At 40.5% G+C, this 14888-nt stretch overlaps 1 protein-coding gene across 3 annotated transcripts; it reads left to right on the top strand.

Annotated features, from left to right (window-relative positions):
• The first annotated feature begins 1992 nt into the window (after positions 1-1992).
• si:ch211-121a2.4 (transmembrane protein 205) lies at positions 1993-6950 on the top strand. Of its 3 annotated transcripts, none has more exons than XM_052096364.1 (4): positions 1993-2129; positions 3364-3513; positions 3668-3831; positions 5569-6950. In XM_052096364.1, the coding sequence occupies exons 2-4, from the start codon at positions 3414-3416 to the stop codon at positions 5869-5871; spliced, it is 567 nt and encodes a 188-aa protein (XP_051952324.1). In that variant the 5' UTR covers positions 1993-2129; positions 3364-3413; the 3' UTR covers positions 5872-6950. The 3 variants fall into 3 exon arrangements, with proteins under 3 accessions (XP_051952324.1, XP_051952325.1, XP_051952323.1); XM_052096365.1 differs by lacking the exon at positions 1993-2129 and adding an exon at positions 2138-2247; XM_052096363.1 differs by lacking the exon at positions 1993-2129 and adding an exon at positions 2141-2269.
• The last annotated feature ends 7938 nt before the right edge of the window (positions 6951-14888 follow it).

Below are 14888 nucleotides of genomic sequence, written 5' to 3'. Positions count from 1 at the left end.
TAATTATTGCTCAATGGGGCAGTTTATCTGTTCATGAGATGGATAGCCTGAGGGAAAAAACTGTTCTTGTGCCTGACGGTTCTGGTGCTTAGTGCTCTGTAGCATCGGCCAGAAGGCAACAGTTCAAAGAGGTAGTGGGCTGGATGAGTGGGGTCTGATTTTTGGACAGCCATTTTCCTCACTCTGGAAGTGTACAGTTATTGGAGGGTGGGAAGGAGCAAACAAATAATCCGCTCAGCAGTCCGAACTGTCCTTTGTAGTCTTCTGATTTCTGATTTGGTAGCTGAACCAAACCAGACAGTTACTGAAGTGCAGAGGACAGACTCTTCATTACCTGTGTATGTCAGAATCCATTAATTAATTGGGCTAGCCTGAGTATAGAAGAAATTTGTCTCTATTAAATCTTTTAATATTTATGAAGTGCATACATTTGGTTTCAATGGCTTTCCAACAAGTTGACTGGGCCACCGGGGAAAGCCTCAGTGCTCCCGATGACCAGTCCATCTCTGGGAACTACTGATATTTGTTCTTGTTCTTCGGTTGTCCATGGTAATTGCTCTAATCTCATGCCCTGAACAATTGTTAAGCAGAGCAGCGGGATATCAGTGAAGAAAGCACACCAGAGAATTTACACTGTCCTTTGCTCATTCACACCCATTAACTAGAGACCAATGGCACGGTGTGTACTAATTAATTCACCAGTTTGAACATGTCCTGTAAAGAGACTGTGAGAGTGAATGTTGAGCTTTTTTCTCTGATTATTTATTGTCAGAACAGCTATAATTGAGGTCTTTACAGGTCTTAGGTTATAGGGAACTGCTTACACATTAATCCTGTTTTTTAAAAATATATACAAACATATTTCAATAAATAATGAAAGGAGTATTTAAATAATAATGATAAACTCACAAAAATATATAATATATAAGGCATAACCCTGCTGTCTGGGTTTCAAATAGAGCCCCTAAACTTTTGTTCTGCATTTTTATTTTCTGAAAGAGAGGAATCCGAAACAATTACAAAATATGAATAAATGCCATATCAATATGCTAATATTTGATTATATGACAACATTGATACTATTATGAAAACCTATATAAGTATAATGTATCCTACAGTCAGTGTATTGTAATTTGTTTTGGTGCTGTTGGCCCCAGTCCAATACTGTACAACCTTAAAATAATCATTTGCTCTTTTTGCCCCTTTGGATAGGCTACATTTCACTTATTTCTTAAAGGGATAGTTCACTCGAAATTGAAAATTCTGTCATCATTTGCACATCATGACATCATTTTACCCTCTTGTCACTCCAAATCTAGTAAACTATGACTTTCTTTGCTTCATGAAACTCCAAAGGAGATATACAGAATTACTGCCTCAGTCACCATTCACTTTCATTGTATAGTAAAATGATGAAATAACTGAGACTAATATACTACATATACTGTAGTTCATGATATCTAATTTTGTATTCAACGTGTAAGACAAAAAGTCATATGGGTTTGGAACAAATAGAGGGAGAATAAATTATGACAGAATTGTTTTTTTGTGTGTGTGTGTGTGTGTGTGTGAACGATCCCCTTAAATCATGGTCAACATTGACTTTCAGTGTTTATGTTGGATCACATTTTCAGAATTACCGTAATTATAAGATTACAACTTTTAAAAAGCATTTACGTCTTCTAAGAACTCAAAATAACAAGTTGTAAACTGAATAGTGTGAAAAATCTCAGATTTGACGGTAGTGACGTCATGTAAAAAGAGCCAATATGGCAGCAGCATCAACATTTGAAGGTAGTGAACACATAGAGGCATTTCTCTTGGATATGCCATTTTATTATGCCATTGATAACCGGAGCATTTAGAAGAAAAAAAAATTCGTAAACATTTTAAGGGAACATATAGAGGCGAATTAATTAGTTAACAACAGAGCCATCACTCTAACAGCCAATAGTAAAAAGAGTACGCATAAGCCACGCCCTTCGGTCTGACCTGACCGCCAGCGGTATGAACAGTACGAGACGGGTGAAACTGCAAATAACCGGAACAGGTTCTTTATCATAGATTCATGGTGTGCCTCGTGCCGTGACGCGCAACCGCAGAATTAAACAACCTCGGGTGACCGTCCGGTGAGTTGATCGACAGCATGCATGTGTCATTTGCTGTACTTATATCCCGTCTCTCCTAACCTACCATAACCTATGTGTTACGACCAGAGTGCGACTTTGCCATGACGCTGACCGAAATGTAAACAACGTTGACCTCTCACGTGAGCTTGTCTGTCTTCGAGTTCGAATATCAGGTTGATTTACACTGTCGAAGAGAGTTTCTTCGCTTGAGCTGAAGTTTTGGACGCCATTTCTGTTGTCTCAAAACCCAGTGAGCTGCCTAGATTGACTGCATTTTTATACATCACAGGCGCATGCTCTACATGCTTGTCGCGCTTGTGATGTTTAAAAATGCAGTATTAGTTTACTTTCTGAACATGGCGTTAGTGAAAAACGTGCGGTTAATAGTAGATCTTACTTTGTTATCCCACTGCACCACATTCAGCTAGTCAGTGTAACAGATCATATTTATATTAGGTGGCAGATATTATTTAGGAAAGTTTGTTCTGTTATGGTACTATACACGCATACTCATTTGGGTGACAGGTGAGCGCCTCCACCTCTTTTTTTTGTTTATAACGCAGGGTGTGAGCTGTAGTGTGCGTCACATCAAGTATGCTAAATGACTTAAAGGGATAGTTCACTCAAAAGTGAAACTTCTCTCAACATTTACTCACCCTCATGCCGTCCCAGATGTGTATGACTTTCTTTCATCTGCAGAATAAAATTGAGATTTTAAGAAGAATAGCTCTGCTCTGTAGGCCCACACAAGCAAGTGAATGGTGACCACCAGGTTCAAAAAGCACATAAAAGCAGCATAAAAGTAGTCCATAAGACTCGAGTGGTTAAATCCTTGTCTTTAGGAAACATTTAGTAATTTTACTATAAATTTTCCTCCCTGTGCAGTAGGTGGCAAAATGTTTGAAGAATGCAAATCGCTATAAACAAAAGAAGAATGTGGATGTGAAAGCGAATATTTACAGTAAAAGGGACTTTAATATTGCTTCTCACCCACACCCATCAAATCGCTTCTGAGGATATAGATTTAACCAGTGGTGTTGTATGGATTACTTTTATGCTGCCTTTATATGCTTTTTGAAGATTCAAAGTTTTTGGTGTGAACCACTACTGTCGGTCTTGTGTAGGACATTGACTTGACCTTTTCTGAGCTTAACACACTTCAAACCCCATGCATGCATAAATAAGGCAAATTACATAAATTATCTGTGCATTTTTGTGTTGCAAATTAAAACAGTGTAAAAGTGAGTAAAGGAGGTTTAAGGACTGTGTGGCCGGCCCATAACAATGTCTACAGACGTAGAGCCTTCTTTCACTGCGAAACTCCTCCACCTCATCTTTCTCTCCACCTTCTGGGGAATGCAGATATGGGTCACCTTCATATCGGGTAAGCTTGTGGTCACAAATTCTTCAAACCCCTTTTCATAGAAATGTGTATATATATATGGGGCTTATTGTAGTTCTAAACAAGGTTTATAAGTGATTTGCTAGTCCTTAATGTTGACTGAATTGATTATTTATGACTGTTATGTTTTATTCAGGCTTTGTGATGGACAACCATCTAAACCGTCACACGTTTGGCTTCATTCAGAGCCGGCTCTTCCCGTTTTACCTGCATATTGGCTCAGCTTGTGCGTTCTTCAACCTCACTATCTTTGCCATGTATCACCCCAGCGATCTGATGGATGACAGAGAGGCCTTCCAGGTACTCAGAACATAATGTTCCCTGAAGCACCATGCCCATGAGCCAAATGGACTTTGAATGCATCTTCCAAAACAAATAATTATTAGTTGCGCAATTATTGTAAGTGTGTATATATATATATATAAGAAAATGGACTAAAAGGCTATGGCAGAAATCACACACTCACATCTCTAGGATTTGGTCAGCCCATTTGTGTGACACCTACCTTCGTAGATTATTTGCTTTAATCTGAAAGTTCCGTCATCAACCCACCCTTGTGCTGCTCGACATTCTTTGACTTTTTTTCCTGCGAAACACAAAGAAGTTATTATCAAAATCAGAGACTAAAAACGGTTCAAGGAACGAAACCCAAAAATGAACAAAATGTTTACAGAATGTAACCGAAAACCGGAACAAAGTGATTTTCAATTGTTCCGGAGTGAAAGCATTATTTTTAAATGCTGGTAACGGTTAATTTAGTTTCCGATATTGCTTTCATGAAACTAAAGGCCAAAGGGTTTATCACAGTGTATTTTAAGAACTACTCCACTGCATGTTGCCCTAAAAAAAATACATTTGTTTTCGATCCTGAAGGAAACTGCTGCATCACACATTTCTTTGCCTAATTGTCCGTAGTGGTTGTCGCATTCTCTGAATGAAGATCTTTATAACAACAATGTTTAACTAATACATATACATGCACGACTACTATACAAGGGAAACTTTATTAGAGATAAAAAGTACATTTCTCAGTTATTTCAAAGCCTTCACTGAAGTCCCTTTAAATAGTGTATTGTGATTCAAAACACTAAATGTTGTGATGATAAATATTGTGATCTTTTACTCGCTAGTCTCTAAACGGCTACAGCCTCGTCATAAGCAAAGACAGCAATGTACTTGAGTGTTTATGTTGTCAGTTTAATTAATTTCACCCACTAGAGCTGCACTATGGAAGGGGTGTGTGTCGTGTCGACTGCAAACTTGCATTCAGATCTGCCTCCATTCCAGTATGCAGCACCCACTTTTCAGAATCCAATCAACAACTGATGGATAAAATCAAGTCTCCACCCTAAATTTTTTTTTTCTTGTTCGATAAGCCGTTTCACTCAGAAATATGTAATTATACTGAAGTCGGTTGCAACTTCCATTTCATGCCACCTATTAAGGTTCAGTTCACCCAAAAATTACAATTCTCATCGTTTACTCACCCTTGTTCCATCTCAAACTTGTTTGACTTCCTTTCTTCTGCAGAACACAAAGTAAGATATTTTAATGGAGGTATGATGCGAGTATATCCATACAATGTAAGTTAATGGTGTACAACACTTCCAAGTTCCAAAAAGAACATAAAGGCAGCAAAATGGTAACCCATACAAATCGAGTGGTTTAATCTGTGTCATTTGATGCAGTGCGATTGGTTTTGGGTGAGAAACTCCTTTTTGAATATAAATCTTGCCATTGCAGTCTCCTATGTGATCATGATTTGAAGCTCGATTACACTTGCAGAATGCTGTATATGGACCCCATTGACTTACATTGCATGGATATAAACACAGTATCTCCATCAAAATATCTGAATTTCTGTTCTGTAGAAGAGAGAAAGTCATATGAGTTTGACATGGCATACGGGTGAGCAAATGATGAGCGAATTGTAATTTTGGGGTTAACTATACCCTTATCGTTTATGGAAGAAGGTGGATGCTAAATAAAAAAAACTAAAAACATTTTGATTCCATATGCCCTCTGATTTTTCCTCAGATCTTCATTTATATCGTCTGCGTGACTGTAGCCGCTGTGAATGCCCAGTGGTTTGGTCAGATGACCTCGGAAATCATGGCGGACATGCATCTGATTGAGCAGGCCTGTGGGCTGGGTCAGGATATCGGACTCTCGTCCAATCGGGAAGCCTACGCCAAGCTCTGTGAGACGGACCCCAAGTATAAACGGCTGAGTGGTCGGCTATGGTTTTACCACCTGCTGTCCTCCCTTTGTAACCTCTGCTGTATCGTATGTAACGGATACAGCCTATATTACCTGGCAGAGAACCTCACCACACTCTGATCGCCTTCCTGCTTGTCCCCTCAGAGTGAAGTTATGCAATCTCAATGCAAGGCAAAACCCTCAATTTGTGTCTGTGTGACTCCAGCAGTGGAGCTACTCTCAGTCTCAGGTTCTGGATTACCTCTGACAAATCTGGTCACCATTATCATTGACTTTTTAAAATATGTGTTTTTTTATTTTTAGGGTAAATCTACAGTATATTGTGTATATAGTTTGTATGTGTGGAAAATGGCTGTGCACATTTAAATAGGAAGCTTTCACATCTTGCTTGGTCGATGAATCAGAACAAGTTTGAACCAATTGAGAAGTGGAATTACTAAGAGCTATACATAAAGCCATGAAGGCCTTCTAGAAATGCTCATGTAATGTGTTTTCTTTTAATAAAGGGAACCTCTTTCTATCAACAAAACAATAAAATTATATTAGATATATAATGTGATGCTATGATGGCTATAGCAGCAGTGCTTTAACATGAATGAATTAAGAAAGACTACTCAAGAGTTTACGGTGCAGACAGTCTAACAGACGCTAAGGTACAGCAATGTCAGCTCAGAGAAGTTGCAACCTGTGGGGAACAACTAGTTGACAATCCTGGCTATTAATTTAAGGCATGATGGCACTTCTAGTTGCTCTACAGCAGTGGTTCTTAACCTTTTTTTTGATGAACACCCCCCTACTTCGTTCAAGCATGGTAATGTAGAATTATGTGCCGAATTGAAATGGCTTCCGCTTCTCGCGCCTTCTCACTGATTCTCGCAAAGCTGCGAGTTTAAGAGCTTGAGCTTTAAGTGCTTTGCGCTCGCGCTGCTCTGTCCATGAGTCGTATCCATATACAGAGTCATACAGGTGCATTAGCTGAGGTTGTGCCTCTGCCTGAGTATTTGATGCTGCTAAACCAGCTACTTCAGATGCGTCGCTAGACTTGAAAATTAGATGAACTGAGGTACAGATGCATAAAAACACATATAATTGAGAACCAACTGATATACTCCAAGTCTAGATAAACATATTAATGCAAAGAGGAACTTGATAGATTTGAATGCTATGACTAATAAACGCCCCACATTTGTAATTTAATGCTCCCCTACTAATTTGCTCTCAGCGCCCCCTGCCATCCTTTGAATGCCCCCTGGGTGTCTGTACCGCCCCCATTGACAATTCCTGCTTTAGAGAATGTGGACATGCATGTTATACAGGTGTTCAGATTGCTTCCAGCTGGCTCACAAACACACATTCTTGTTTTTTTTACTGAGACTGACAATGTATGCAGTGTAGTGATATACAGTGGCAAGAAAAAGTATGTGAACCCTTTGGAATTAGCTGGTTTTCTGCATTAATTGGTCATAAAATGTGATCTCATCTTCATCAAAGTCACAAGTATAGACAAACACAATGTGCTTAAGCCAACTACACACAAACAATTATAATCTTTCATGCCTTTATTGAATACATTACCCAACCCATGAAATATTCACAGTGCTGTGGAAAAAGTAAGAACCCTTGGATTTAATAACTGGTCGATCCTCCTTTGGCATCAATAATCTCAACCAAGCATTTCCGGTAGCAGTGGATTAGGCCTGCACAATGTTAAGGAGTTTTGGACCATTCTTACTTACTGAACTGTTTCAGCTCAGCAATATGCTTAGTATGTCTGGTGTGAACGGTGAAAGGCTCTCTTGAGTTCATTCTACAGCATCTCTATTCGGTTAAGGTCAGGGCTCTGACTTGGATTCTCCAAAAGGTGGATTTTTTTTTTTTAAGCCATTCATACTGGATTTACTTCGATGTTTAGGGTCACTGTCCCACTGCATCACCCAACTTCTACTGAGCTTCAGCTAGTGCACAGCCACCATGACATTGTCCTGTAGGATATCTTGATAAATTTGAAATAAATGTTCCCTCAATGATGATCATGATTCTCCCTCCACCGTACTTCACCATTGGGATGAAGTTCTCATGTCGGTATGCATTGCCCTTTTTATACCATATGTTGTGCGGCATGTTCTTCCCAAAAAATTCAGCCTTGGTTTCATCAGTCCACACCACAAAACATTTTCCCAGTAGCATTTTGTCAAACTGTCTTTGGCATATTTTAGGCAGTACTAAACTTAGTTACTTAGGAAGTAAAGTTTTTGTTGGAAATCAGCGGTTTCCTTCATGGTGTCCTGCCATGGACGCCATGCCTGTTTAATGTTTTAGTATATGTACATGTATCTAATATACAGTGAGGAAAATAAGTATTTGAACACCCTGCTATTTTGCAAGTTCTCCCACTTAGAAATCATGGAGGGGTCTGAAATTGTCATCGTAGGTGCATGTCCACTGAGACATAATAAAAAAAAAAAAATAAAAATCCAGAAATCACAATGTATGATTTTTTAACTATTTATTTGTATGATACAGCTGCAAATAAGTATTTGAACACCTGTCTATCAGCTAGAATTCTGACCCTCAAAGACCTGTTAGTCTGCCTTTAAAATGTCCACCTCCACTCCATTTATTATCCTAAATTAGATGCACCTGTTTGAGGTCGTTAGCTGCATAAAGACACCTGTCCACCCCATACAATCAGTAAGAATCCAACTACTAACATGGCCAAGACCAAAGAGCTGTCCAAAGACACTAGAGACAAAATTGTACACCTCCACAAGGCTGGAAAGGGCTATGGGGAAATTGCCAAGCAACTTGGTGAAAAAAGGTCCACTGTTGGAGCAATCATTAGAAAATGGAAGAAGCTAAACATGACTGTCAATCTCCCTCGGACTGAGGCTCCATGCAAGATCTCACCTCGTGGGGTCTCAATGATCCTAAGAAAGGTGAGAAATCAGCCCAGAACTACACGGGAGGAGCTGGTCAATGACCTGAAAAGAGCTGGGACCACCGTTTCCAAGGTTACTGTTGGTAATACACTAAGACGTCATGGTTTGAAATCATGCATGGCACGGAAGGTTCCCCTGCTTAAACCAGCACATGTCAAGGCCCGTCTTGAGTTTGCCAATGACCATTTGGATGATCCAGAGGAGTCATGGGAGAAAGTTATGTGGTCAGATGAGACCAAAATAGAACTTTTTGGTCATAATTCCACTAACCGTGTTTGGAGGATTAAGAATGATGAGTACCATCCCAAGAACACCATCCCTACTATGAAGCATGGGGGTGGTAGCATCATGCTTTGGGGGTGTTTTTCTGCACATGGGACAGGGCGACTGCACTGTATTAAGGAGAGGATGACCGGGGCCATGTATTGCGAGATTTTGGGGAACAACCTCTTTCCCTCAGTTAGAGCATTGAAGATGGGTCGAGGCTGGGTCTTCCAACATGACAATGACCCGAAGCACACAGCCAGGATAACCAAGAAGTGGCTCTGTAAGAAGCATATCAAGGTTCTGGCGTGGCCTAGCCAGTCTCCAGACCTAAACCCAATAGAGAATCTTTGGAGGGAGCTCAAACTCCGTGTTTCTCAGCGACAGCCCAGAAACCTGACTGATCTAGAGAAGATCTGTGTGGAGGAGTGGGCCAAAATCCCTCCTGCAGTGTGTGCAAACCTGGGGAAAAACTACAGGAAACGTTTTACCTCTGTAATTGCAAACAAAGGCTACTGTACCAAATATTAACATTGATTTTCTCAGGTGTTCAAATACTTATTTGCAGCTGTATCATACAAATAAATAGTTAAAAAATCATACATTGTGATTTCTGGATTTGTTTTTTTTTTTTTTGATTATGTCTCAGTGGACATGCACCTACAATGACAATTTCAGACCCCTCCATGATTTCCAAGTGGGAGAACTTGCAAAATAGCAGGGTGTTCAAATACTTATTTTCCTCACTGTATAGTAGACTCTTGAGCAGAGATGTTAACCAGTTACAATGATTCCTTCAAGTCTTTAACTGCCGCTCTAGGGTTCTTTTTTTTACCACATTGAGCATTCTGTGGTGCACCCTTTGAGTCACTAGGGAGAGTAGCCACTAAATCATCTCTATTTATAGATAATTTGTCTAACTGTACACAGATGAATATCTAAGCTCTTTGTAATATAACTTTATAACCCTTTCCAGCCTTATACTAAGCAACAATTTCTGATCGTAGGTATTCTGATATCTCTTTTTTGTGAGGCATGGTCCACATCAGCAGATGCTTCTTGTGAATAGCAAACGCAAAATGTTTGAGTGCTTTTTATAAGCCAAAGTAGCTCTAACTCACACCTCCAATCTTGTTTCATTAAGTGGATGCCAGGTATGCCAGCTGTTGAATAAAGCTCTCTATTGATGTCATTAGCCTTGGGGTTCACATACTTTTTCAACCTACACTTTGAAGGTTTGAATGATGTATTCACTATGGACAAGGACAATAAAATAATCTTTGTGTTATTAGTTGTAACCGATTGTTTTTGTTCATTATTGTAACTTAGATGAAGCTCAAACCAGATTTTAAGACAAATTTGTACAAAAATGCAGGTAATTCCAGAAGTTTCACATATTTTTCTTGCCGCTGCATATGTATGTGTATCTGTTAGCCTGGTTTATGTACTGTATTTTACTTTTTATAATAAGACATTGTGATTTGCTGTTAAAACATATGATTACACTATCTGTATGCATCTCATTGTATGCATCTTTGTAATTAGCCAGTTTATCTCCTGTTTGACTGCTTTTCCATGCTGTGACTTTTGCAGGTGCTAAGCAACAGCAAACAGGATGCCTGGGTGTGTGCAACATGTAGTGTGCCTAACAGGTATCATAGTCATCAAATGTGCATGGATTTGTGGGCTCATAATATTTCACGTGTTTTGACTGGAAGTATCAATGTGTAACACTGTTGCTACACCTTGCTTTGGAATGTACCACCTGTATTCAGTCACATTGCCCTTGTTCTCTCTTTCTATATGTGTTTCTACCTTTCACACACTACATCCCATATACTATGTTTATATTCATAAGTTACAGTGCCTTGTGTAGAGTTATCCTCCAGGGTTGACATTAAACATTGTCCATTTAAGATGCTGGTGAGTCCCTTTAATTAGGGATTAAATCACCGAAGTTCAGGTATGAAAATCTACATGGCGCTGATAGGTTCTTTGAACTTGTTATCTGTTAGCCAATTTGCTGGCTCACATGTGATATATTAAGCCAGTCAGCTTGCATGACTTTTGCTGATAAGTATTTTGACATGTAATGGGGTAGCCAATCAACTTGTGTACACTGTCTTTGTCTAACATTTAAATTGCTCAGTATTGCAGACAAGCTGGTTTCACTGCAGTGCAGAGATTTTCTCTGAAGCCCTCCTCCTTTACAGCTCCACGTGTCGAAATCTGCCACATGGGGATGTTATGAATGTATAATTGTGTAGCAGCATGTCCTACATGCTTGATGTTGCATGTTTTGTGTTTGTCTGGTTGTGCAGCAGCATGTCCACACGCTTAACTCAATATGTCCGTGTATGTTATAGAAGTAACAATTCTTCTTACTTTATCTAAAACCGCAGCAGCAGCGAAACCGATCTAGACCTGCCAATGCCAAAATCCTACCACAATGTCAAACCAACATTAACATGCTAAATCTTATGAGAATTGTCATGACTGAAATACAATGAACCGACAGCTATAACAGCTCCAGTGACTCCATGTTAATGGTTAGATTGACTGTTTTTGTGCCTATGACTTTGTTACTGTATTTCCTGGGATTTTTAGCTGACGCTTGATTTTCTTTCTGGGTATTATTTTAGTAGATGAAGAAATTTTGCGTTAAAAGATTTTCATTCTGAATGAAATGTAGACAATTTACATAGAACTACTGTAGAGTCTAAACCTGTGATCAATGTGAAGCTATTTATTTGTAATTGTGCTGCCTAAAAGAAAGGGGTTACAATTTTATTTTTAATAAATGTATGAAATTGTATATACAGCCTTATGTTTGTTTTTTTGTTGTTGTTAATATTAACAACATTTATAGCAAATCTGAGTTAAGTCTACTTGTATCTAGTTGCCTATCTATTAAAAGGTAAGTTCATTCTATATGAACACCAAGTTAGGTTAACTTATTTACACAAGTTTTGGAGATGTTTTTACTCAAATAAAGGGAAGTAGTTTACTCAATCAATTGAGCAGAGTCAGCTTATTAGAGTTTTCAATGTATGTATAATGCATAACAATGCCCTTTAGCCATGACCATATTCACAAAATACAGAAAAAAATACAACTGCACATGTCAATGTAAGCTTATATATAAAACTGACATTACGGCTCAAGGCAAGCAGTTTGACTTGTGCAGTTATATTTTTGTCTGTATATATGTATGCCATAACTTGTACATTTACTTTAGTATCTTTTCAAAAATATTCACAAAACAACCTTTTTGGTATACTTTTTGGCAAAAGAAATATATAGTACAATTTTTTTTTTTTATTATGTCATTACCCTTAAATCACTCAAAACCAATATGACTTTCTTTAACCTGTGGCGAGTACAACTATGTTGGAAGTTGGATGTGAATAACTGCGAATGTCATTGGTTCTTGTATGTCACTAAATGTCATGGCGTCCAACCTGCAATGTAGATGCATTTTTACATATTGCCCTCATATTCAACTCATCAAAGATTTGATTTGAGAGTTACTTAAATTTCTGTCTGTTTATCAAACAAAGTGATCGATGAGTATGGCTTCAAAAGACTGGAATATTGGAATATAGTACCTTCATTATATAGCAAAAAGCCATATTAATAATAATTTTAAAAAAATTGTATTGAGCTCCACAGAAGAAATAAGATCTTACAGGTTTGGAGCAGCATCAGAGGGAGTAAAAAAGAACTACAATTTTCATTTTTTTTCAAGCATATAATAAATGCTTAGGCACTGAATAAACTCAATTTTGTGCGGATAAAGTGGACAGCAAAGTCTCACACTTAATCCTGAAGCCAGTATAGAGCGATAATTCATGGTGTAAAATGCCAAAATCCCAGCATAGAAATCGACTCGGTTACTAACGTAACCTCGGTTCCCTGAGAGGAGGGAACGAGTATTGCGTAAGTAGCTTACGCTATGGGAAAACTCAGTTTCTGGAGAAATATTGAAGTCTTTATGTAAAACGCATTGCAGCTGCACAGCAGACAGCAATGAGCGAGGCAGCTCGGTCATTGGCTGTGCTGCGGCAACTTGCTCGAACCAATGACGGGGCAACTCTGAACGCGCGACCAATGAGCGCGCTTCACGCCCGCGCGCTCAGAGCCCGCCAAGATTGGCGTGGCTAAGGCTATATATTAGGCGCCCCGTCATGAGAGTTCTTTAGGTTCAATCGACTGAAGCGACTGACCAAGCACAAGCACGGCAGCTTACGCAATACTCGTTCCCTCCTCTCAGGGAACCAAGGTTACGTTAGTAACCGAGTCGTTCCCTCTCGAGAGGTCTCTCCTATTGTGTAAGTAGCTTACGCTATGGGAACACCATGCAAAACGCCGTGTGTGCTGACTTCACTCTATAAAGCCAGAGGCAGATGCCTGAGCCTTAAAGCAAAGTGATTATTCAACGAGCCGGCCAACGGCGAGCTATATAATGGGATAATACAGAGCGCCTTTGCCCCAAGGTGGCCCATGGTGGGGTGCTCATTGTAAAAACACAAGCACATATCTTATGTACTGATTTTTCTATTTACTGATATGCATAAAAAACCCTCTAAGTCAGTCAGAGACGGACCTTATAAGGGAGGAGATAATGCTCAGCATATACGTACTCCAGTCCATACTACAGTCAGGCTGATAGAATGTTGGAATGCAATGAGGGGACCTGTAGGTTATAAAACCTGATAAATGTCGAAGGCGAGGCCCAGCCTGCCGCCGCACACATATCCTCATGGGTATCCCACTCGACCACGCCCACGAGGAGGCCATGCTCCTCGTAGAGTGAGCTCTGACGCCTAAGGGGAATTGAAGGCCCTTGGCTTCATAAGCCAGCGCTATAGCATCTACTATCCAGCGCGATATTCTTTGCTTTGAAACTGCGAGACCTTTAGTGCGGCCGCCAAAGCATACGAATAATTGTTCCGTCTGTCTGAACGAGGCAGAACGTTCCAAGTATACTCTGAGCGCCCTGACCGGGCAGAGTAAATTAGCGTCTCTTTGGTCTGCTGGAGACGATATCGCTGCCAGAGATATCACCTGTACTCTGAAGGGTGTGGAGAGCACTTTAGGAATATACCCGTGCTTTGGCCTAAGGACAACTCTGCAGTCGTTAGGTCCAAATTCCAAGCAAGCAGCACTTGATGACAGCGCGTGCAGGTCGCCCACTCTCTTGACTGAGGCGAGTGCCAGCAAGAGCGCAGTTTTGAGCAAGAGCTGTTTAAGGTGCACGGTTCGGAGAGGGTCGAACGGGGCACTCTTGAGTGCGTCCAGGACCGTGGCCTGGTCCCAGATCGGTACAGAGGGGGCGAGGAGGGTTCATCCTCCTAGCGCCTCTTAGGAAACGAATGATTAGGTCGTTTTTCCCTAATGAGCGTTCTTTATCAGGATTGTGTGACGCTGCTATGGCAGCCACATAGACTTTGAGCGTGGAGGGTGTGCGGCCCGCCTCCAGCAGCTCTTGCAAAAAGGCGAGTACACTTGGTATCTCGCACGATTTGGGGTTCAAGCTCTTGGTATCACACCAGTCACTGAACACTTTCCACTTTTGGGCATATAAGCGCCTCGTAGAGGGCGCTCGCGCCTCAGTGATGGTTCTCAACACTCCGCTGGGGAGGTTCTCTGGAACCCGTTGAGGGGCCATGCATGAAGGGCCCACAGATCGGGGCGGGGATGAAGAATCATCCCGTTGGCCTGCCTGAGGAGGTCCAGCCTCAACGGAATCGGCCATGGGGCAGATTGCATCATCTGCATTAGTTCTGGAAACCACGTCTGGTTCTTCCAGAGTGGGGCTACCAGGAGCACTGCACATTTCACCTCCCTGATCCGACTGATGACCTGAGGTAGCATCGCGATCGGGGGAAAAGCATACAAGGGGCGGCTCGGCCAGACTTGGGCGAGCGCGTC

The sequence above is a fragment of the Xyrauchen texanus genome, chromosome 28 (assembly GCF_025860055.1).
Source record: "Xyrauchen texanus isolate HMW12.3.18 chromosome 28, RBS_HiC_50CHRs, whole genome shotgun sequence".
Classification (NCBI taxonomy): Eukaryota; Metazoa; Chordata; class Actinopteri; order Cypriniformes; family Catostomidae; genus Xyrauchen; species Xyrauchen texanus.
Note: the sequence above shows the minus strand (reverse complement) of the source record. Positions and strands in the feature narration are given on the sequence as shown.

What these genes read in the sequence shown, in the direction of transcription:
- si:ch211-121a2.4 (XM_052096364.1), top strand. Translation starts at nt 3,414, where the DNA reads ATGTCTACAGACGTAGAGCCTTCTTTCACTGCGAAACTCCTCCACCTC. An exon ending in ATGGGTCACCTTCATATCGG is followed by an intron (nt 3,514 to 3,667) that starts GTAAGCTTGTGG and finishes TGTTTTATTCAG; the next exon opens with GCTTTGTGATGGACAACCAT. An exon ending in ATGACAGAGAGGCCTTCCAG is followed by an intron (nt 3,832 to 5,568) that starts GTACTCAGAACA and finishes ATTTTTCCTCAG; the next exon opens with ATCTTCATTTATATCGTCTG.